Below are 24246 nucleotides of genomic sequence, written 5' to 3' on the forward strand. Positions count from 1 at the left end.
ATATATTTTTGAAAAGGACTGTCCAAAAACCGAGAGGATTGAGAAAGGTGAGTTTTTTTAAATATTTTTTTTTTAAATTTTTGTGACTCTTTTTCTGGTTTTGTAATCCAAGTTAAACTTAGTGTTGTGGGGAGGGTGTTGAACACTGGCTGATCTCCCTCTTGGACTGACTGTCTCAGGTCAGAAGCTTCCAGTTTTGACGCCCAGATCTTCTACGCGAGCTCATCTTTCCCCGTGTCTCCCAACTTTTATTTTTCTCTCTCCCATGAATGTGCACTCCCCTTTGACCCCCACACTTACTACAGAATGATGGATGGACTTACTGAGGATGTTGCCTGTTGCCAGCTGATTCGGATAGATTGATGGCTGTGTGCGTGTGTGTACATGCATACCCTCATGAAATGAAACGCAGAGGAACGGGGATATGGGGAATGTGTTGCGGGGATTTCTAGCTATAAACTCTTTAAAAAAAAAAGTTTGTCAATGCTGCCCTTTCACACCTCTCCTAGTCACATCCCCCTTGTCTTTTGCCCTGCACCATTGGGTGTAATCTAATATTACTGTACAAAGAACTGGACTTTAATGAAATGCTGTTTTTGTAATAAAATGAACAGCATAAAGTTGGTGTACAGACTTTAACCTAGGATGAGCAGAGAGACTCAATTATAGATTTTCTCCTTTTGATTTGATTTCCTTGCAACTCGGGCTCCTCCCAAATTGAAAGTATTGAGGTTTCTGTAAGGTACAGTATGGGGTGTAGGTCATATGAGCACCAATGCGCCTTTATATTTTTTGACAAAAGGGTTATTCTAAACAAATCACATCTTGTTTGCTGTGATCACCAACACATTCACATGCGCAACACAATACCGGGGAGAAGGCTTATTAGTGTGGTCAGACAATGAATTGGTCATTAAAGATTTCACAAGTTCACTTATTTTTCTCTATAGGTTGGGATTTGGGGGGAGGGGGAAAAAAGTGGCAATATCTTGAGACTTATTTTATATAAAAAGAGTCTTTTATATATAGATATATTATTTAATTTCTTTTATATATATATATATAAAACTTGAAGCTACAGGATTAGATTAAACTTTTTTTGTATTAAAGATGTGATGCAAAATGACACTGCGGTCATTGATACTGCGGGCTTGAGTATATCATGCCATTTTGAAGAGATGTACATGCATATAAATGTATACATACTGAATCACTGTAGAAACCATGGCAACTGAACTTTTGTTTAGTTTGTGTTTCTTCCTAAAGAGACTGGAAATAAGACTATTTAATATTTGTTTAGTGTTCAAATGGAATCTTTGACCACTTTTCTCTACATATTTTGGTGCTTGTGCTAAAAAGAAGCAGAAAATAACTGTTGCTCCATTTTTCTTTAGTTTCAAATTTAAGTTATTTTGGTGGACTGATTTGTATTTTTTTTTTTTTTTGCAAATAATTTAATTGTACAATAAAGTATGTTTGTACCATTGGAAAAATACCTGTAATGTTTTTACACAAGCTACAGTAACATGATTCAGCCAATCGTACATTGGTTGCACGGACAACACATTTACTTCATTATCTCGCACACTTGACCGCCGATAAATTAAGAAATCCGTCACAAACGAACAATTAAAGCTCAACATCCATTTATTTTTAGTACAATATAAATAATCTCAGACATTGACAAGTTATAGACAATGGTTTTTGATTAGACAAACCATAAAGTGCAAAATGTCTTTGCTCAGCAGTGAATATTTAAGCAACTAACCACATTTGGCAATATCAAACGAGTCTTGTCATGGCTACCGCATTAGCACATAGTTTAATCCAAAGAAAAATAGGTAACACTTGACACCCAGTGTCATAACCATGTAACACTAATGACCCATATTTACACCTGTTGTGACATATTGTGTTATTTTATGGCTGGTTATGAGACCCACATAAGTCAAAACCAACATTTTATTGTAATCATTTTTTTCCCCTGCCAACAAGTTTCCTTTCTCTTGAAAGTTTATCCCTTGTTGTAATACATTTTGTCATATTTTAAATAACTTGTAGAAAATACTCTGACAATGTCATGAAGTATTATGACCATCCTGTGTCGTTTTACTTGGACTAAGAAAATACACTTCGACACCATCAAGAAGCATTATGACAATCCTAATTATATAAGCCCCTCACGTACATGCTGTTATGTCAGTCATCAGTCAAAAAGAGGGTGTCTTGACCTGCTCCTGCATTTATCCTTATCAGCAACAGCACATTGGGGTAGGTGCATGTCTGACATCAATGTGTGCACAATTACAATGGGCATTGAATATGGTAAATGTAAAAAAATATATATACACTTGACAGGCAGGCCATGGTGTAATGGAATGTTTTGCCTTGTGTGGTAGGTTTTGTGGGTTTTGACACTTATGTACACTACCGGTCAAAGGTTTTAGAACACCTAACTCAAGGGTTTTTCTTCATTTTTACTATTTTCTACATTGTAAAATAGTAGTTAAGACAAACTATGAAATAACACACAGAATCATGTAGTAACCAAAAAGGTGTTGAACAAATCAAAATATGTTATATTTGAGATCCTTCAAATAGCCACCCTTTGCTTTGATGACAGCTTGGCACTCTCTCAACCAGTTTCATGAGGTAGTCCAGTGAAATGCATTTCAATTAACAGGGTTACCTTGTTAAAAGTGGAATTTCTTCATGAGTTTGAGCCAATCAGTTGTTTGTGACAAGGTAGGGGGGTATACAGAAAACAATCCTATTCGGTAAAAAAACAAGTCCATATTATGGCAAGAACAGCTCAAATAAGCAAAGAGAAATTACAGTTAATCATTACTTTAAGACATGAAGGTCAAGTCAATATGGAAAATTTCAAGAACTTTGACATTTTCAAGTGCAGTCACAAAAACCAAGCGCTATGATGAAACTGGCTCTCATGAGGACCGCCACAGGAATGGAAGACCCAGAGTTACCTCTTCTACAGAGGATAAGTTCATTTGAGTTACCAGCCTCAGAAATTGCATCCCAAATAAATGCTTTACAGAGTTCAAGTAATGGACACATCTCAACATCAACTGTTCAGAGGAGACTGTGAATCAGGCCTTCATGGTTGAATTGCTACAAAGAAACCACTAGTAAAGGGCACCAATAATAAGAAGAGACTTGCTTGGGCCAAGAAACACGAGCAATGAACATTAGACCGATAGAAATTTGTCCTTTGGTCTGGAGTCCAAATTGGAGATATTTGGTCCCAACCTCTGTGTCTTTGTGAGTCCCGGTGTGCGTGAACGGATGATCTCTGCATGTTTATTTCCCACCGTAAAGCATGGAGGAGGAGTTGCTTTGCTGGTGACAATGTCTGATTTATTTAGAATTCAATGCACACTTAACCAGCATGGCTACCACAGCATTCTGCAGCAATTCACCATCCCATCTGGTTTGGGCTTCAACAGGACAATGACCCAACACACCTCCAGGCTGTGTAAGGGCTATCAGACCAAGTAGGAGAGTGATTGAGTGCTGCATCAGATGACCTGCCCTCCACAATCATCCGACCTCAACCAAATTGAGATGGTTTGGGATGAGTCAGACCGTAGAGTAAAGGAAAAGCAGCCAACAAGTGCTCAGCATGTGTGAACTCCTTCAAGACTGTTGGAAAAGAATTCCATGTGAAGCTGGTTGAGAGAATGCCAAGAGTGTGCAAAGCTGTCATCAAGGCAAAAGGGTGACTTTTTGAAGAATCTCAAATATAAAATATATTAACACTTTTTTTGGTTACTACATGATTCCATGTGTTATTTCATAGGTTTGATGTCTTCACTATTATCCTACAATGTAGAATAAAAAATAAAAAAAAACCTTGAATGAGTAGGTGTTCTAAAACTTTTGACCGGTAGTGTAGGTGTCATAACCAGCCATAAAATAACACAATGTATGTTATGACAAGTTGCCAACTGTTATGACATGGTTATGAACATGTCAATGTGTTATGACGCTGGGTGTCAAGTAAAGTGTTACCAAAAAAATCTGTTCAGTATTTACTAATACACAAGTTCTCTCCTTCAAATAATAAATACATTGAATTACATTCAGTCAGATCGATATATAGAAAAAATAAGGACTAAAAAGACACAATACCCTTCAGTCTGTTTCCTCTTACTTCAAGCTCAAAGGATAGCTGAATAAACATCCAAAAAGAGGGGGCAGTCAGTGTTGCTTTGTTGTGAGTGCGCGTGCAGACGCACGCTTACAAGCCCCAAAATATCTCCAGAAAGAGTAACTTCAGGCAGTCCCATAATCCCTTGCTGCATTGTGATCGCAGAGGGAGATCATTTTACCGAGTCATACTCACAAGACACCATCAGCCTCGGCTTGGAGTGGGATAAACAGCCACTGACCAATGGTAGATTCCACAAAGATGGTAAATACAGTGCAATTCAGAACAGACTGTTCCCAAGTCAGTTTTTTGTAAAAAATAAAAATAAAAAAGGTTTTGGTTCCACTTTTAAGGGCAGTGTACACTGCATGTGTTGCACAGGGTGTTAGTGGGATCCCACATGTCTTGATTATCACTACCATAGAGAGGAGAGGAGAAAAGTATGCAGGCTGATTAAGTCATTTTGTAGAGGATTTCTAAATCATTACAAGACTCTAAGCCACATCTAATAATAACAGTCCATATGCAGTGCACAAAACCCTTTCTTGTATAGAAGGCTATGATATACAGTATACTGTGTATAGCCGGCTCGATGTAGGAGTGTATGCCCATCTCAATGTAGTCGGTGTATACTGTACACTACATTCTGCCTATTGAACAGAAGAGGAAGTTAGTGTGGACAGAGGTCACTCACAAGGCTAGAAAGGGAAGAATGGTAAACGTATGAGGAGAAAGAGTTCCCGCATTCCCGACAGTGTGACGATAAAACTCAAGAACCTCTAGAACTCTAAGCCCCAGCCTCTGAAGAAGCCTTTGGCTGCCAGGGCCTCTCTAAAAGTCACTGTGAGAGAGTTTATGGTGACGTCAGTCACGGTCACCTCCCCTGGGCCAATCACTGGGTTCCAAACGTCCGACCTCTCTGACACGGTCACTTCCTCTGAGCCAATCACGGAACTCCAGTCCTCTGCCCTACTCTGCCCTAATGGGAGGGGAGAGTGGAGGAAAGAAGGAGAGAGAACAGGAGAGGGTAAGTTTGCTGGGATTTCATCGAGTCTATCACATGTATTGAATGTATGTGTACATCTTCCCATTCCAAATCAATCAACTGATATGTCAGCTTCATGACTTTGAACAGTTTTTATCATTATGATAAAGGTTAAATAACACTGTGCCTCCAGTAGGAGTAGTAACAAATTTGTCATTGGTGTTAACTGAGAATTTTTGGATTGGAGACCACAGATGGACAAATCTAAGGTCATTAACCATTTAAACATAATTGACTAAAGTTATATTTTGAATGATTTTGCTCACAGTAGCTAGGTATCCATTCAATTGGTGACAGAATTGCATGAGAATATTCTAGAATCGGTGTAAGGAAAATATAAAAATTTTCCCACCAGTGGTATGTTTCCACAAATGGACTTGTTGAGGATAGAAATCAGTGCGCGATGACGTAGTGCATACAAAATGTACTTTTTGTTTAGGTTTTCATGTACCCGAATAAAAAACTAAAGTTCAATGTGTTTACATCGCATTTTCAACTCTACCCATAGTTTTATGAAAAACTGTTGTTTTAAATAGCAAATGTGCCTACTCTGGTCTTGACACGCGCTCTAGCCAACACCTCAGTGCAGGTAGGCTACAGTGCAGGTAGGCTGTGCAGGTTGGCTAGTCTACATGATGAGATTATTATGGACAACAGCGAGAATATTTGTATTTGTCAAACGTCAGTCAAGCATCGATCATCATGTCACCAGAATAAGACCCTTAACATTTATTAGACAGGAGCATCAAGCTCATAACCTCGCACTTTCACCACCCTGTGAAGTTCATTAGCATTTATTTCATCTGTAGCCTGGATGGTTTCCCGAGTCCTCGTGAGAGGGCCACACACCATATCATCTCGTGACTCCACATTTACTTCCATATTGTAACGGTTTTGACTTGAGGTTATTATTTATAGGGGTGCCAGGTAGGTTGTGGCTACCAGAGAAAACATTGGTTTCTCCTTTTGGTTTGGGAGGGAATGAGTCCCATCTGGTCCGTCAAGTCTACACCAATACAAAGGAAATATGTAAAAGTCAGGATGGAAATAAACTTTTCATAAACCCTTAAAACATTGGAAAGAACTTCAAAAAACAACTATATTCTTTTGCGTGGGTTGTATTAGCAACATCAATGATTACACATACATATAATAATATCACAATGAGTTCTGGTTCTTCTAAAAATGTCCTGTACCTCGGGCCTAAAAAGAGTCCAGCCCGGTAAAGGAGTTCAGGGAACTCCCGTGACCTTAGTCACGCAATGTTTGTCCGTTCATTCAGTGTAGCGTAAACCCAGTATTAATCATACAATCAATATAACAATTATTTTACCACACAACTTTAAAGCGTATCAACTCTTACTAAGTCCTCAACTACAACTAACTACATAAATCATCACAGTATACCTCACATCAAAACAAATGAAATACCGTATACAAAAAAGGTTGTAGTCAGTCGGTCAGTCAGACAATCCAATCCACCAACAGATCTCCAGCTGAGAAAGGCCACAAAGAACAGAGAGGTGTAGTCCACGGACGCAAAGAGTGGATCCGATCCTGGGTAAAGTCTATTAGGCCACAAAACACACGGAATAGAGAAGCTTCAGAACCCCACTTTTGCGCAGCTGATGCTGGCTATTTAATTGGGAATTAAAGGGAAAGCGCCCTATTGGAAGGAGAAGCACTGAGACGGTTCAGAAAAATTCAGGGCCGTCACAATATGATGGTTATTATATTAATATTTATGCATATAGGTGTTTTTACTGCCCAAAAGTTATCACTACAACTCTACTCGTCACTACAGGGACAAACCAATTTGCTTGCTCTTGGTACTTTATACAATGCATTAAGGTAAGGTTTTGCAATATAAACATCATCCGTTATGTTTTAGTTCATTATAAAAAAAAACATGTATGATTTGTAACTATTTGTAATTTTAAAGTGTTTTCCATGGTTGCAAAGCCAGGAGATGCAAATAATGAAACCGCAATTCAAGAACAAACTTATTATTAAGTTACGCTTCTACGGTGACCTAGATTGTGTATCTCATTTGTCTTTCGTTCCTGATATCATGAACTCACTGATAAAGGTTGATAAGAGCACTGTGCATTGCTTGCATGATGAGTACATTGCCTGTAGGCTATGCATAGGCCATCTGTGTTCTACCAGGAAGATTGACATGTACTGTTCTGCGCCATACATTAAACCCTATTGTCAACCCTCTCTCTTGCCATTACTTGTGTCTGTTTGCTGTGCCAGTGGCCAGTTTGGATGGGATCGGGGAGCATATGTCCCTGGTTGTCTGCCCAGCGGGCATCCTGTACTATACGTACTAACAGGTTGACACACACACACACACACACACACACACACACACACACACACACACACACACACACACACACACACACACACACACACACACACACACACACACACACACACACACACACACACACACACACACACACACACACACACACACAGCAGTGTCAGTCTAGAATTAGGTCAATTTGGTGATTAGGCAGAATAGAAACTTCCTGTGACCGACTAACACACTTACCATTCAGAATGCCGCTGGACATCTCTGTCTCTCGCTCTGACTCATCCTGTCGAGCTTCCTCCTCCTCATCTTCCTCTTCCCTCCTTCCCCAATCCTCGTGTGTGGGGTCCTGTGTGGGGGTAGGGGGACCAGGGGTAGAGGCCAGGTGCACGAACTGTGACCTTCTGGGTTTGTTTTTGTGGTGGTCCAGGTGGGGGTGCAGGCTCCGTCTACAGGCCCCGTAGGTCGGATCATCTGCCTCAGAGTCCAGTGAGCGAGTCAGGGAGAGACGTAGGCGAGCTGGAGGCTTCTCTGGGGCCTTGTGGGCACTACGGAGATCCATGGTGTAAATAGTGTTCTACAGAGAGGGGAATAATAAAGATGAGAGGGGAATAATAAAGATGTCTTAATTGGTAGAAGTGTTTCTCCAACATCCTTACCCCTTTAGTTAGAATGCCAACTAGTATTACTCTGTCTAAACAGACACAGGAGAAGATACATTTAACATTAACCCATCCCACCTGTAGTAGAAGCCTTTTAGCTTTGGGTCCTCTCTTCCGGTACCCTAGAGCTCTGTCCTTTTGGTCTCTGGTGGAATGGTAAGGTCAGTCAGTACAAACAGGCATAGTTTACTATTACTACAGTACGGTGTATTAATACTACTACTACTACAGTGCTAAGATATTCGTTGGCTAGGTAAGGCCTCTACAGTGTCTCATGGACTTACTTTTCCTCATAGGCCTGCACCAGACGCTGGTCCAAGATGTGCTCCTCTGGTTCCCATGTACTGTATCTGTCCAAAGACATCGTCGTGGTTACTCATCCATCCAATAATACTCTGCATGACTCATGGTCCTGGATTACTGGATATGATGATGACATCATAGAGATGATACTCACTTGGGGGGCCATCCCTTCCACTTCAATAGATATTCCACATTCCCCTGTGACACAGAACGTTGGAGACAAACATCAATCAGGGAGAAAGAGGAGAGTGTGTGTAGGAGGATGTTAATGGTAATGTTGCTATGCTCACAGTCTACTCTAAGCACATAGATAAATAGCCTATAATAACTTTTGAAAATCAAGGAAATGTATGTCTTCTCATCTATAAGATGTAATCATGTCATTTCCGGGAAGTCAGATTCCATGACGTTGCTATATGACGTTACCCTATATAGCTTCTTGACTTTGATAGTTGCTAAATAATATGACGTCATCGCACGAGCACACTGGTGACTTGAGAGAATTGGGAACGTCACGAGACTCCCCCCTACATACGCACACGCTCAGAACATGATAAAATTAATATGTGAACTGGACAGGGATTAAAGACATGCACAACAATATTTGACAGAATGCAATGTTTTTCCCTATGTTACGGGGACTGGCTATTTTAACGGTTGATGAGCGCCTGCACTGACAATGACTCATCGACGGAATCGAATACACTTTTAATGCAATGCAAGACCAACACTTACAAGGACTTCGTATCATGCATGATGCTTGTCAAACGAGGCGGCCGCGGTTTGCGCCCTAATAACCCACAAACCTGTATCTGCCATTTCCTCAAGCGAAACTGCGTAGCTCTTCACAAATGTGCAATAATTGAATAACCCGTGGGCTATTCTTCTGCCAACGCACAAGACTGAATGCAATGTTTAGGTTCCGATATGATGCTTCCGTTAGGATAGACCACTGGCACCCGGAGTGTAAAGCGACTGCAACACGCTCCACGTTATGTTAAATTTAAAGAGATACTCCCCACTCTCACGCCCCCTTAAACGTTTATGTCAATGGATACTGGATATAAATAGACCACTGGTAAAGTGCTTTTCAATGTAGCCATCTGTGTTCCCTACTAAATATAGGGTACCCTATAATGGATATTCTCCAAAGTGCGTAAAATTGTCATTATCCAATTATGGTACATGCGTTTATTTCCAATATGAACGCCTTACCTTTCTAAATCTTTTCTTGATTATTGATTCCACAGCAAACACTTGTTCACCAATCGCTGACAGCTCCATTGGTCCAATATAGAACGTTCTGCTTACTCTTTGAAATAAACTGATCTAGTAGAGATGAGAATAACCGCTGTTAGTTCAGCTCTGTCGCTACAAAGTAACTGTATAGGCTATGACAAATATCTAGAAGTCGTGTTTAAAAACGTTATTATCCTCCCCCAACCCTCCCTCTAGAAAGTGAGATTTGTTTTCGATTTAGTTCCAGATTAATTTCTCCATTCCACTCGATCTCTCCGTACGTACAGTGACTTCTCAAATCTGCGACACATCTGCATTGTTTGGCGCGTTCCCGTACTTCCAAACGCGCGCTCTTCGTTCCACAGTGTCAAAACAACCCTCGAGCGAAACGCCCGTAACATGGGTCCGCGCACGCAAATGGCACTGAACAAGCAGTAGCAGGAAAACAAAGCAGGCAAAGTAGGGTTTATTATAAATGCGCTCCATTTTCCATCCAAATTCCAACAATTGCACTCAAGAAATTAAGCCACATCCTCAGGTGTACATATAAAGTGCCATTACAAGCATTTTATTTTTGTGGAAAAAACAAACAGAAAACAGTAACATAACCAGGACCCTTTAACAGAAGGGAGGTGGGTGGTTGCCCAACCTGAAGTCCCCGAGGGGCATCCCCAGACCAGCAACCTAATTGTTTTGTCTCATGATGTGTGACTGTTGCAAATGATTAAACTATCAGTTGAATGAATCATGTGATCGGATGCTCAGATGAATAGGAAAGCTTTTAGGATTGAGCCCACCAGGTGCAAAATTTAACAACCCCTCTTTTGGTAGACAATAATGTCTGCGTCCTCTGTAAACAAGTTAAGGACTTATCAAGTCTTAAATAATTCACAATATGTTGTTGTGACGATGATAAAGATCTCAAACAGCTGTCAAAAATTCTCCATTTCTAAACTAACAGGTCTTGGACTCTCAAACTTTCCCTTTTTCTTCTACACATCTAGCCGACATACTTTCTCTTTCCATTACTCCCTCAACTGTCAACCTTTTCCCCCTGACTCCACTTTACTTTACTTTTTGTGGACATTACAGCCAAAGTATCTTCAGATAGATCCAAATCTAACATCAGTGCATTTCCAGCGAATAACTGGAAACCTTAATTAGCATTTGTACCAATTCCACAACTCTGTATATTTGGCTGGTGGATTTTTGCAGGTCATGAGTTTTTCTTGACCACATGATCGAACCAGAAAAAAAACTCTGGGCCCTGATTAGCCAAAAAAAACAGGTGTGTGGCTTTTCCTGGTCATGCCGCATGGTCAAGAACAAATCCTGGCTCTACCATGATACAATATACAGCCATTTGTCAATTAATTCATTAATACATTTTAATTGAACCTTTATTTATATAGCCATGTGTCAATATCTGTGCCTAACATGGCTTCAGCCAAGAGGATTTCTAATTTGAAGACATGAACTAGCAGAGTTTCCTACTAACAGACAGGGATGGTCTCAGAAGCAACAGAGGATAAAACAGCTACATACACAGGTCCTCCTGTGCTATTGAGAAAACGTGCTTCTCACCAACTATATTACAGTCTATGTACACAATAGACACACCATGGAGTGCTTGGAATTCCATTGGTTGCTGTCATCATTAGCTCTGTGTTTGCACAAACTTTATTAATTTTTTTGGCAGGATTTAATGTTGTCCGGGTGAAAAAAATAGAATTGTGAGCAGTGACATGATCAGAGGAAGACAGACAGGTAAAGAAGAGATGTACACTGTCACAGTAGAGCAGAGAATGACAGATAGGAGAGAGAGAGAGAGACAGAGAGAGAGAGAGAGAGAGGGACAGAGACAGACAGAGACAGAGAGAGACAGAGACAGAGAGAGAGAGAGAGCGAGGACACAGAGAGAGAGCAATTAAGAGTGAGATGGGTAGTATTACACACAGTCACATGCCTCTCACACTTGGAAACTGGAAACGTACAAAAAAAAAAAATAGTCATCACTATATATAAAAACACAGAATCCCAAACAACAAACATAACGTTGTGTAGTGTGATTTCTTCATTACCTCCCTGTATTCATCTGTTTCCTTCATCGCTTCAGGTCTCATCAGCCAGAGTCCAGCAATGGGTGTGTGAGAAAAAAAAGTATGTCTGGTCGGTGTGCATCTGTGTGATTGGCTGAACACAACCCCACCTGCTCTTCAATCTGTCTCCTGATTGGACCATGTTATCCTGAGCAACAACTGGGAAAAGTCTAATCCGGTAGAGAAAAGGTTGCCGGGCACATTCAATCAACAGCCATCTGACCTCCATGTTTGGTGGACCTCCACCTCCTCAGACACCACCAATAGGAGCTCACCATTTTTCCCTCTCAGCTGGTAACGCAGGAACTTCCTGTTGTGTGGAGGGAATCGAAAGAACAGAAGGAAAATAAAGATGTCAGCTTGTTATTTATTCGAAGTTAGACAGAGGATCAATCATCATTGTGGATGGCGGCCGTGGAAGTGATTATTATTTGGGAATGAGACTGACTTTGTATTACTATGTGGCAACACCTAGTGGAGACAATACAAATTACATTCTCTCTTGGCTGCTCCACAATGTATGTAAAACGAACAACACAAATAATGATGGACTCAATCTTCTGACTGTACAGGATAACACACACACACACACACACACACACACACACACTACCTGAGCTCATCAGGGTTTCCGATGGTATGTGGGCTACGTAGTTTGGAGTCGAGGTTGTAATAGACTCCACCCACCTCCCGCACCCCTATCCAGTGCTGGCGTTTGAGTGGCAGGCGCAGCGGACCCCAGCGCAGATTGGACGGGACGTTCAAGATGAAGCCCGTTACGTTGGATAGCGCAATACTGCCCACATCCCTGCAGGAACACAATACACAAGTCAATCACGAGCTCCCGAGTGGCGCAGCAGTCTAAGGCACTGCATCTCAGTGCAAGAGTCGTCACTACAGTCCCTGGTTCGAATCCAGGCTGAATCACATTTGGCCATGATTGGGAGTCCCATAGGGTGGCGCACAATTGGCCCAGCGTCGTCCGGGTTTGGCCGTCATTGTAAATAAGAATTTGTTCTTAACCGACTTGCCTAATTAAATAAAGGTTACGCAATCACAGACTTCCATGAGTGGATTTTCAGTAGCTACTGTAATGTTGTAAATCCATTATGATGTCTGTAGGGTAAGTTAAGCCACCCCTTGTTTCTAGATATCTATACACAAACTTGATCATGTGACCAAATATTTATTTAAGAGGTCATAATTTCATGGCATCTGTGAAGGAATAAACCACATGGGAAAACTGATAAGCAAGTTATGTCCGAAGAAAAGATTTTCACAAATTCTAATGACTTTGATGCTTGTATTTAAACCAAAGTAGATACAGTGCCTTGCGAAAGTATTCTGCCCCCTTGAACTTTGCGACCTTTTGCCACATTTCAGGCTTCAAACATAAAGATATAAAACTGTATTTTTTTGTGAAGAATCAACAACAAGTGGGACACAATCATGAAGTGGAACGACATTTATTGGATATTTCAAACTTTTTAACAAATCAAAAACTGAAAAATTGGGCGTGCAAAATTATTCAGCCCCGTTACTTTCAGTGCAGCAAACTCTCTCCAGAAGTTCAGTGAGGATCTCTGAATGATCCAATGTTGACCTAAATGACTAATGATGATAAATACAATCCACCTGTGTGTAATCAAGTCTCCGTATAAATGCACCTGCACTGTGATGGTCCGTTAAAAGCGCAGAGAGCATCATGAAGAACAAGGAACACACCAGGCAGGTCCGAGATACTGTTGTGAAGAAGTTTAAAGCCGGATTTGGATACAAAAAGATTTCCCAAGCTTTAAACATCCCAAGGAGCACTGTGCAAGCGATAATATTGAAATGGAAGGAGTATCAGACCACTGCAAATCTACCAAGACCTGGCCGTCCCTCTAAACTTTCAGCTCATACAAGGAGAAGACTGATCAGAGATGCAGCCAAGAGGCCCATGATCACTCTGGATGAACTGCAGAGATCTACAGCTGAGGTGGCAGACTCTGTCCATAGGACAACAATCAGTCGTATATTGCACAAATCTGGCCTTTATGGAAGAGTGGCAAGAAGCAAGCCATTTCTTAAAGATATCCATAAAAAGTGTTGTTTAAAGTTTGCCACAAGCCACCTGGGAGACACACCAAATACAGGACCATTCTGGAAGAAAACGTGATGGAGTCTGCAAAAGACCTGAGACTGGGACGGAGATTTGTCTTCCAACAAGACAATGATCCAAAACATAAAGCAAAATCTACAATGGAATGGTTCAAAAATAAACATATCCAGGTGTTAGAATGGCCAAGTCAAAGTCCAGACCCGAATCCAATCGAGAATCTGTGGAAAGAACTGAAAATTGCTGTTCACAAATGCTCTCCATCCAACCTCACTGAGCTCGAGCTGTTTTGCAAGGAGGAATGGGAAAAAATTTCAGTCTCTCGATGTGCAAAACTGATAGAGACATACCCCAAGCGACTTACAGCTGTAATCACAGCAAAAGGTGGCGCTACAAAGTATTAACTTAAGGGGGCTGAATAATTTTGCACGCCCAATTTTTCAGTTTTTGATTTGTTAAAAAAGTTTGAAATATCGAATAAATGTCGTTCCACTTCATGATTGTGTCCCACTTGTTGTTGATTCTTCACAAAAAAATACAGTTTTATATCTTTATGTTTCAAGCCTGAAATGTGGCAAAAGGTTGCAAAGTTCAAGGGGGCCGAATACTTTCGCAAGGCACTGTACTTCTATGATTGTTCTATACATCAGTTGGGGTCTCTATAAGCAACATTATGAGGTCCTTAACATTGCATGAACATGCAACCTTGTAGCTGTGTGGGCTAATATAGCCAAAATGTTTGCCTTGGGATAAATTTAGTAATTGGCCACCATACCCCATACAAATGATGATTACATTTAGTCAGTTCTATACATAATACGCATAGTAGTACAGTATTTTTGCATTGTGTCATGCTTATGAACTCAAGATCATCATGCCTGTGTTTACAAACGGAAAACAAGCAGGGGTCTAGCCCCTCTTAAGGTTCTTGAAAGAAGTAGCCAAGGAAGTGAGAGAAGGGAAGAAGTCCATTGAAGCAGCAGCAAGGGATGAAACAAGTTGACTGAATGACACTGGAGAGGTACATTGACAAAAAAGAAAACAGCGGAGGCACAAGGTCTTATCTGATGACATGGAATCTGAGCTTGATAAACACAACCTGGAATTTTGCGGACCAGTTTCATGGGCTTAGTAGCCTCTAATGTAGAGAACTTTCCTACAAATTGGCACGTTTAAACAACATCCCTGTCCCAGACAACTGGTCAAGAAATGGAACAACATCCCTGTCCCAGACAACTGGTCAAGAAATGGAACAACATCCCTGTCCCAGACAACTGGTCAAGAAATGGTAGGGTAAGTCATATTGAACGGAGAGATCTATATCTGAATGTAGGAATACATTCAAGATATACACAGTGTACAAAACATTAGGAACACCTTCCTAATATTGAGTTGCACCCCTCCCTTTTGCCCTAAGAACAGCCTCAATTTGTCAGGGCATGGACTCTACAAGGTGTCGAAAGCATTCCACAGGGATGCTGGCCTATTTTGGCTCCAATGCTTCCCACAGCATTGTCAAGTTGGCTGGATGTCCTTTGGGTGGTGGACCATTCTTGATACACATGGGAAACTGTTGAGTGTGAAAACCCAACAGCGTTGCAGTTCTTGACACACTCAAACCAGTGCACCTGGCACCTTCTACCATACCCTGTTCAAGAGCATTTTAAACTTTTGTCTTGCTCATTGACCCTATGAATGGCACTCATACACAATCCAGGTCTCAATTGTCTCAAGGCTTAAAAATCATCTACAAATCCTGCCCTTCATCTACAATGTTTGAAAGTGTATTTAACAACTGACATCAGTAAGGGATCAAGTTTTCACCTGGACAGTCTGTCATGGAAAGAGCAGGTGTTCCTAATATTTTGTACATTATATATTGAATATATCAAAGGGGGCTGCGGAGGGGAGAACGGCTCATAATAATGGCCGGAACGGAACAAATTGAATGGCATCACACACCTGGAAAACATGTTTGATACCATTCCACTGATTCCGCTCCAGTCATTACCATGAGCCCGTTCTCCCCAATTAAGGTGCCACCAACCTCCTGTAAAATATACCACACCCCCATTCCATGAAATCAACTTTGACCTACCAGCCCCATCACCCACTTACCCCTAACTATGTTTTCAAAACTGTAATGTTTACATGAATTCTGATTATTTCCAGGGATACACAACATCCTGAAATATATGTAGATATCTTTGTTAGAAAGAACATTTGCCTTGACGTAGTGATGCTAAATGTAAAAAAGGACTTAACTTACGCCACTCTCCCCTATGAATGCACTGTACTTATGTCGCAATCGGTTTCGGTAGCTGTTTGGGTAATCATGAGTAGCTGCCATTTGCCTGACAGGGATTCAGAATGAAGAGGATATGTAAGGAAGTCTTCCTCTTTCCACTCTATAGCTGGCGTACGGCCAGTGATTGAAGTGAACTAAATTGAGCACTGCTGAGTCGACTAACATAGTTGCAGACAACACACGCACCAAAAAGGGAGAGGAGTAAACAAGATGGAGAACACAAATGAGCATAGCATTATGGTTCCAATGGCTCAGTGGGTTGGATGGTGCTTGTTGTGGATTTGAAAACCTCTGCATGGGCCACATACATCGTTTTGGATAAATATGTTAAATGACTAGATAGGGAAGAAGGCCATATAGCTTTGATGAGAACAGAGGTATACCTTCTTTTATCCCACCAGACAGCCTCGTATCCTCGGGTCTGCAGAGCGGCCATAATGACATTCACGTCATAGTTCCCATTTCCAAGCATGCTCTTCTTGTGGGGGGTTACCAGAGTGCCGGGAGAGAGTCTGTGGAGAGGGACAAGAGAGCGATGAGGACAGAAGAAGCAAGAGAGAAAAAGGTTGAGAAAGGTAGAGAGAGAGATGCAGAAGGTAGAAAGAGATGCAGAAGGGGGGAGAAAAAGAGAGAGGGGGTGAAAGAGGAAAGGAATTTGAGAAATAGAGAATGGAGGAGAGAAATATCTCCCCTAGAGGACACAACTTCAACCACCCACCTCTGGTAGATGTCCTGGAGAGTATCCCTGCTGAAAGCTGCCCCATCCTGGAAGACGTTATTGAGCGCGTGCAGAGCACACAGCTCCCGCCGCTGCTTCTCGTGGTAGATGGGCAGTGGAGGCGTGGCCGGAGGGGTGTAGAGAGCATGCTCTCCCAGGTCTGACCTCTCCCCCCACCCCTCTTCCCATCCCTCCTCGCACCACCACCCCTTTCTGCTTGCTCAGCTTCCATGGCATACAGCCCAGGTCCTGCAGCCCCCCTCTTGCCCTCCCCTTCCCAGAACATGGAGCACTCCCCATCACCCTGTCGCTATGCTGACACGACTAGCATCGGCATGGCAACCTTTCAGTTGCTGTAGGGGCGAGCGTGTGACAAGGGAAGGGGGAGGTAGGTCTACTGGATGACACTGAGGGGGGCCAGGTCACTTCAACTACACCTGCTGTTTCAAAAGGGACAATTGGAAGAAAATAAAAGAAACTGCTGGCAAACAGTGTTCAAGTTGAGTGAGGAGGCCCGAATTGAATGTGAACAAAAAGTTGGGTGTGTAGACATTGATATTCCAGTTGCTTCAGTATAAAATTAGAATGAACCACAAGGATCATCTACGGAAAAATTAGCAAGAGTATGCGTCTCTTTTTTCAACTTCCTCCATTCTGATGTGTGTCATCGTAACTTTTTTATGAACACCTCAAGTGTCATGAGAGCTTAGGAGTTCTTTCCATTTCTAGAGAGCCCAGAGGACCACGGCTCCACCACAGAGTTTGCTCCAGTGGAAAAGATGAGGGGCCTGATACAGGAGGCTCTGTGACATGTAGACAGATAGACGACTTCTTAAGAAAACAGCTTAGGGAGGAAGAGGCAGAAATCCATGTTTAGAGGTTGTCACCTAAATCAATGCCATGCTGAAATAACAGTTTAGGGTTAACTATGTGTTTTTCTAAAGCGTCTTTTCAGCAGTGGTTAACAGGAAGGAACACAAGACACAGAGTAAACATTTATACTAACAGCTGACTCGATAAGAGCGGCATGCTTGTGGCATCACAGTAAACTGATATAACTAGACAACAGGCGTAAGAGTGTCTTAGTATTATTTAATATTCTGAAAAACAAGTGATATTTACAGGATTAGCGAAATATGTCAAATCTACCTGATATTCAAATCCATCGCTCTTGCTAAAATCCAGAAGAACGGGAAGGCAGCTGCAAAGACTAGATGTTCCTTCTATGGCTGGCTGTACGTGCCATTTGTTTGATAGCATAAACATGGGTGCGAAACCCTACATATTCAGTATATTTATCTGTTGCCACTTACCTTTCGCTTCATGCGATACTGTAGTATGGTTGTCATAATCCTGGTTAAATTAATTGTTTCGCCTCTTTTCCTGGGGTTGTTTAGTCCTTTGTCTTTAGCACCTTTTCCTTGTCGCGCCGTATATGAGCATGCGCAAAACGTCAATAGCTTGTTTGCTTGTCATAGGACTGGCGCAGGCTATCTGCGAACTGTAGTTCCTCCACTCGAGACTAAATAAAAACTAAATCTAGGGTTTAGTTATCTAAAAATGGGTTGAGACCAAACATTTTATGCAAAAACATACGCAAATTGAATGAACGTTTATAAGGGCTCGACTTGCAGTTACACTAGCAGGAAATACAGTCCGAGTCACTGCACTTATTTGGAAGAAACTTTAATACTTAAAAAAAAAAGAAACCATGGGAGGAATGTAGTAGACAGACAAGAGTGTGTGCAAGAAAACAAGTAGTGTACATGAAGGCAAATTGACATGGAATAAATACTGTTCAATAACAGCAGTACTGTAAGAACATGATATTGATTTTGAAAAATTTACCCAACAAGCCCATGCTAAGTCTGACATACTTAACAATAATACATGCAGAGACAGTGACATCATGAGGATCAATACCCCAAAGACAATAACAAACCCAGAATCCAAGAATGACAAAAATGAGTCAACAAAATGCACCTGTACCAAAAATGAAGTATTACTCTTCAACTCTCAATACTCCTGTCCGAGTTTCTGTGCCAACACAGAGGCCATGTCCATCAGCACTTCCTCCCTGACTTGGTCCTCCCTTTTCTGCAGCTCGTGGGTGTAGTGTCCCCTCAGTGCCCTCATCTCTGCCAGCCTCTCTAGCAGCCCCCTCGCCAGCTCCCTCCTCTCCTCCACTGGCTTGTCTGGGTTGTTGTCCACAAGCTCAGCCCTCTGACCACACAGATACAGAGCAGTTCTGAGGCCTCCAGCATCATCCTCCAGAAGCTGGGCTAGCGTGGAGCCCGGACCCAAACAGTCTGCATGGGTGAGGACAATGAGGATGTGGCCTGTGGCACTCTCTCCGACCAGCTCCAGGAGGGCCCTGGTGGCACTAGCAGCATCCTGGTCCACCCCATCTCCAGAGCCAGGGGTCTGGAGCACCAGCAGGAAGGCATGTGGGCCTGGGCTGGCCAGCTGCAGGCTGCGGAGGGTCTCCAAGGCTCTCTTACTGTCACCCAGAGATGGACCCAGGAGGTCTGGGGTGTCAACTATGATCAGCTCTCTCCTGTCCACCACCACCCTCCGCTTGGTACACTCCATCACAGCCGCCAGGGACCCCCCAACCTGAGGGAGGCTGTAGCCAACCAGGGCATCTGCAAGGGAGGTCCGACCTCCACCGGGAGGCCCCGTAAGGATGAGCCTCAGCCCAGGCTCTATGGAAATAGGGCTGGGAGAGGGCTCTGTGCCTGGGGGACTGTCACTAGAAGCCCCTGGAAAATAAATAGACATGAGTGGAACAGTTAATTTAATGAATGAAGAGGGTTTTGTGTAATGATTTCATCAAGTGCTTGTTCTATTATTAAGGAAAACAACCCACAAGACTAAAGGACAGTTGGATAGGATGTTTTTTTGTGCAGGAATACAGACGCAGCAAGGAACATAATAGAAATGTCTAATTTCCTCTTTCAGTTTGCTTACAGATTCCACACATTGCTTCACATTTGATAGTGAACCTGAGGGGAACAGTATGGGAAACTAAATTACACATACAGCACCAGTCAAAAGTTGACACCTACTCAGTCAAGGGTTCTTTATTTGTACTATTTTCTACATTATAAAATAAATAAATAGTGAAGACATCAAAACCATGAAATAACACATATGGAATAATGTAGTAACCAAAAAAAGTAAAACAAATCTAAAAATATTTCAGATTCTTCATAGTAGCCACCCTTTGCCTTGAGAGCTTTGCACACTCTTGGCATTCTCTCAACCAGCTTCATGAGGTAGTCACCTGAAATACATTTCAATTAACAGGTGTGAAATGTTCAAATTTGTGAAATTTCTTTCCTTCTTAATGCGTTTGCGCCAATCAGTTGTGTTGTGACAAGGTAGGGGTGGTATTCAGAAGACAGCCCTCTTTGGTAAAAGACCAAGTCCATATTATGGCAAGAACAGTAGTTCAACTAAGCAAAGAGAAATGATAGTCCATCATTACTTTATGCCATGAAGGTCAGTAAATATGGAACATTTCAAGAACTTTGAACATTTGCAAAAACCTATCAAGAGCTATGATGAAAATGGCTCTCATGAGGACCACCACAGGAAAGGAAGACCCAGAGTTACCTCTGCTGCAGAAGATCATTTCATTACAGTTACCAGCCTCAGATTGCAGGCCAAATGAATGCTTCAGAGTTCAAATACCAGACGATATCTCAACATCAACTGTTCAGCGGAGACTGCGTGAATCAGGCCTTCATGGTCTATTTGCTACAAAGAAACCAATACTAAAGGACACCCATAAGAAGAGACATGCTTGGGCCAAGAAACACGAGCAATGGACATTAGACTGGTGGAAATCTGTATTTTGGTCTGATGAGTCCATATTTTAGATTTTTGGTTCCAACTGCCATGTCTTTGTGAAACGCAGAGTAAGTGAACGGATGATCTCCGCATGTGTGGTTCCCACTGTGAAGCACGGAGGTGGTATGATGGTGCTTTGCTGGTGACACTGTCAGTGATTTATTTAGAATTCAAGGCACACTTAACCAGCATGGCGGACACAGCATTCTGCAGCTATACGCCATCCCATCTGGTTTGCGCTTAGTGGGACTATCATTTGTTTTTCAACAGGACAATAACCCAACACACATCCAGGCTGTGTAAGGGCTATGTAACCAAGGAGAGTGATGGAGTGCTGCATCAGATGACTTTGCCTCCACAATTACCCGTCCTTGAACCAATTGAGATGGTTTGGGAGGAGTTGGACCGCAGAGACAAGGAAGAGCAGCCAACAAGTGCTCAGCATATGTGGGAACTCCTTCAAGGCTGTTGGAAAAGCATTCCAGGTGAAGCAGGTTGAGAGAACACCAAGTATTTGCAAAGCTGTCAAGGCAAAGGGTGTCTACTTTGAAGAATCTAAAATATATTTGGATTTGTTTAACACTTTTGTTTACTACATGATTCCATGTGTTATTTCATAGTTTGATGTCTTCACTACTACACCAATGTAGAAAATAATAAAAAGAAAAAATACATTTGAATGAGTAGGTGTCCAAACTTTTGACTGGTACTGTATAAAGGAACAGAACGTGCAATTAACTAGAGAAGGGAGAAAAGAGTGGGAGAACCTTACCAGAGTTGTTTTGAATGATAACAGTGAACCCGCTGAGTTTTGTGAATGAAGCTGATAGACAAACAAAACCATATCAATACATTATCAACACTTTTAGAGTTATGAATCAAAGACATGATCATTTATAAGGTGGGTGGGTATTAGCAATCTCTTACCAACTATAAACCTCCAAATACGTGACAGCCACTTCAGTAAGTACTGTAAGCCTGACACAAAAACAAAATTAACAAATCATTCACCACCACATCATACATTATTCTATAATTACCTAAAACCTGTGATGGCAATCAATTCATCTACTGCACATTTACATTCTGATGAGTTTAGTAAACATGTTAATGAATATTTTCCTGAGTGTGGGTTTTGATAAGGGAAAGGGAAGAATTGTGACAGTACGTACTACGAAGAGTTCCCATCAGGTGGCTCACCCAACCCCACAGTGAGGACACACCTAAAACAGAGGGAATAATATTTAGTTTAAAATAGGATTTAATCAAGAAGACATTTAATTTAATATGTTGCTCAGATGAAGATATGCAGGTGGAATAATGCAATAGGGTTTAAGGTTCAACTTCCAGGCATGATGACATACCAGTGAGTGTGCAGAAGAGATGGATGGGCCATCTTATCAGAGCTGGGAGGGCTGCAGCGGACCAAGGAGATAAATGAACTCACTCAGTAGCAAACAAAATTCTATTTACAGTGCCATAACAAATTGATTATAAAGCAAGCAGATGCACAACACCAGCTGATGTTAAAACCATACAGTCAGTCCCCAGATGGGATAGAGGATCTCCTTATAGATAAGACAACATTATGTATGTCAAAAAAGCATTTGCTGAAATAGTACTGTTGTGGTGTAAGGTGGTGTAAGACTCCTGACCCTGTGAGAATCTGTAGAGGAGATAGCCCACCACAGTGAGAGCTCCTGTCAAAACACTGTTGAAGTCCAACCACAGACCTGCAGGGAAAGATTAGAGAAGCATGAGACTGATCAATGTTCTTTACTTGTCAAGAGTTTAACCTTTAACCCAAATACATTTTGAAACGGGGTATTTTTTGTTCTACTTTTATAAACTGTGGGCTTACCAGCTTGGTACACTTTTGTGTTTTGTATTGATTTTAGTCTAAATACGTTATTGTATATTTATAATATGTAGCCTACATTTCGGACTCAACGGTCTCTACAGAGATTGAAACAGATTTTTTTTGGTTTTTTACTCCGGTCGGCATGTTACACAGACGGAGCAAATGTCGGTATGATACTTGTTACTTTTACAACTCGGACGGATAGGATAACAGTTAAATTTATCGGATGTGAAGATCCTTCTTACCAGTGCTACCATCTCCACAGTAGGTTGAGGTACAATCGCTGTCCGGTTTGCAGTCGCACTGGTCCATATTAACAGGTAAGCCCGGTCCGTATGCTACTGGCCAAAACCAAAGAGCCATCTCTCGTTACGTGGTACTTTGAGGAGTCGTCGGAACAAAGGTGTTCTTTATTGTAGCTGAATGAGCGATATAATGCAGTATGTGTGGCACTGAGACACTCCTTTTTTTCTAATCATACAAGTAGGACGGGAAATAAAGGTAACTGCCAAAATAAAGGAAACACTTGAGTAAATGAGGATATATAAATTATTAAAAGCAGGTGTTTCCACACAGGTGTGGTTCATGAGTTACTTAAGCAATTAACATCCCATCATGCTTAGTGTCATGCAGAAAAATGCCCATTATTTTAGCTACTATGGCAAGAAGAGACCTCAGAAGTTAGGTTTTCCTCCAATTGTCGACAAATTTAATGCAAATATTCTAACAAATATATGCGCTTTTTCCCACCAAACTGACTTGTGGATAAAAATCAGTCAGTGATGACATTGCACACATTTACTTTTTCACGTACATTTTAATGTACTCTGGTCTTTGCATGTGCAATCTAGCCAACAATTTGCAGATACAGTGAGGGTATAGGCTATAGTCTACACATGTTGATGTAATGGATAAGAGTAAGAATAATAATGTATTTGTCAAATGGCAGCCAAGCATCGAACATGTCACCAGAATAAGACCCTTGATATTTATTGGGAAGAGGCATCAAGCTCATCACCATGCACATTCACCACCATCTGTAGTTTATCATAACTTATTTCATCTGTAGCTTAATAAACTGCATGCTTTCCCGAGTCATAGTGGGAGGACCACACAACATATCATCCCATGACTCAAAGTTTACATCAAAATGATGGTTCTTACACTCACTGAACTAAAATATAACTGCAACATGTAAATTGTTGGTCCCATGTTTCATGAGCTGGAAAAAAAAATCCTAGTAATGTTCCACACTCACAAAAAGTTCCTCAAAAATGGTATACACAAATGTGTTTAAATCCCTGGTAGTGAGCATTTCTGCTATGCTAAGATGATAGATCCACCTGACAGGTGTGCCATATCAAGAAGTTGATTAAATAGCATGATCATTAAACAGGGGCCCCTTGTGCTGGGGACAATAAAATAATAATAATAATACCACTAAAATGTGCAGTTTTATCACACAACACAATGCCACAGATGTCTCGAGTTAAGGGAGCATGCAACTGGCATGCTTACTGCAGGAATGTCCACCAGAGCCGTTTCCATAGAATGTAATGTTAAT

The 24246-nt window shown here is 41.5% G+C and overlaps 3 protein-coding genes across 5 annotated transcripts; all 3 read right to left on the reverse strand.

Annotated features, from left to right (window-relative positions):
* Positions 1 to 1629: 1629 nt before the first annotated feature.
* Positions 1630 to 10077, reverse strand: LOC135512008 (chromobox protein homolog 7-like). 3 transcript variants are annotated; one of them, XM_064933579.1, is made up of 7 exons: positions 10026 to 10077; positions 9717 to 9830; positions 8656 to 8699; positions 8483 to 8548; positions 8277 to 8343; positions 7777 to 8113; positions 1630 to 5147 (listed from the first exon to the last, which is right to left on the reverse strand). In XM_064933579.1, the coding sequence occupies exons 2-7, from the start codon at positions 9783 to 9785 to the stop codon at positions 4948 to 4950; spliced, it is 783 nt and encodes a 260-aa protein (XP_064789651.1). In that variant the 5' UTR covers positions 9786 to 9830; positions 10026 to 10077; the 3' UTR covers positions 1630 to 4947. The 3 variants fall into 3 exon arrangements, with proteins under 3 accessions (XP_064789651.1, XP_064789650.1, XP_064789653.1); XM_064933581.1 differs by adding an exon at positions 6645 to 6781 and having other exon boundaries at positions 5072 to 5147; positions 9717 to 10069; XM_064933578.1 differs by having other exon boundaries at positions 9717 to 10069.
* Positions 10078 to 10281: 204 nt separating this feature from the next.
* Positions 10282 to 18403, reverse strand: LOC135512009 (josephin-1-like). The gene is given in 6 exon segments (XM_064933582.1): positions 10282 to 12149; positions 12453 to 12647; positions 16632 to 16760; positions 16967 to 17128; positions 17130 to 17810; positions 18280 to 18403. Coding segments are annotated over 5 exon segments (726 nt in total). The 5' UTR covers positions 17267 to 17810; positions 18280 to 18403; the 3' UTR covers positions 10282 to 12046.
* A 232-nt stretch (positions 18404 to 18635) lies between these two features.
* LOC135512010 (GTPase IMAP family member 4-like) lies at positions 18636 to 23290 on the reverse strand. Its single transcript, XM_064933583.1, has 7 exons — positions 22928 to 23290; positions 22477 to 22554; positions 22186 to 22236; positions 21994 to 22044; positions 21749 to 21799; positions 21594 to 21644; positions 18636 to 19728 (listed from the first exon to the last, which is right to left on the reverse strand). The coding sequence occupies exons 1-7, from the start codon at positions 23043 to 23045 to the stop codon at positions 18983 to 18985; spliced, it is 1146 nt and encodes a 381-aa protein (XP_064789655.1). The 5' UTR covers positions 23046 to 23290; the 3' UTR covers positions 18636 to 18982.
* Positions 23291 to 24246: the final 956 nt, after the last annotated feature.

This window comes from Oncorhynchus masou, chromosome 24 (genome assembly GCF_036934945.1).
Source record: "Oncorhynchus masou masou isolate Uvic2021 chromosome 24, UVic_Omas_1.1, whole genome shotgun sequence".
Classification (NCBI taxonomy): Eukaryota; Metazoa; Chordata; class Actinopteri; order Salmoniformes; family Salmonidae; genus Oncorhynchus; species Oncorhynchus masou.

What these genes read in the sequence shown, in the direction of transcription:
- LOC135512010 (XM_064933583.1), bottom strand. Translation starts at nt 23,045, where the DNA reads ATGGCTCTTTGGTTTTGGCCAGTAGCATACGGACCGGGCTTACCTGTT. An exon ending in CTGTGGAGATGGTAGCACTG is followed by an intron (nt 22,555 to 22,927) that starts GTAAGAAGGATC and finishes CTTTCCCTGCAG; the next exon opens with GTCTGTGGTTGGACTTCAAC. An exon ending in CCTCTACAGATTCTCACAGG is followed by an intron (nt 22,237 to 22,476) that starts GTCAGGAGTCTT and finishes GGTCCGCTGCAG; the next exon opens with CCCTCCCAGCTCTGATAAGA.
- LOC135512008 (XM_064933579.1), bottom strand. Translation starts at nt 9,785, where the DNA reads ATGGAGCTGTCAGCGATTGGTGAACAAGTGTTTGCTGTGGAATCAATA. An exon ending in TGGAAGGGATGGCCCCCCAA is followed by an intron (nt 8,549 to 8,655) that starts GTGAGTATCATC and finishes GTCTTTGGACAG; the next exon opens with ATACAGTACATGGGAACCAG. An exon ending in CTAAAAGGCTTCTACTACAG is followed by an intron (nt 8,114 to 8,276) that starts GTGGGATGGGTT and finishes CCCTCTCTGTAG; the next exon opens with AACACTATTTACACCATGGA.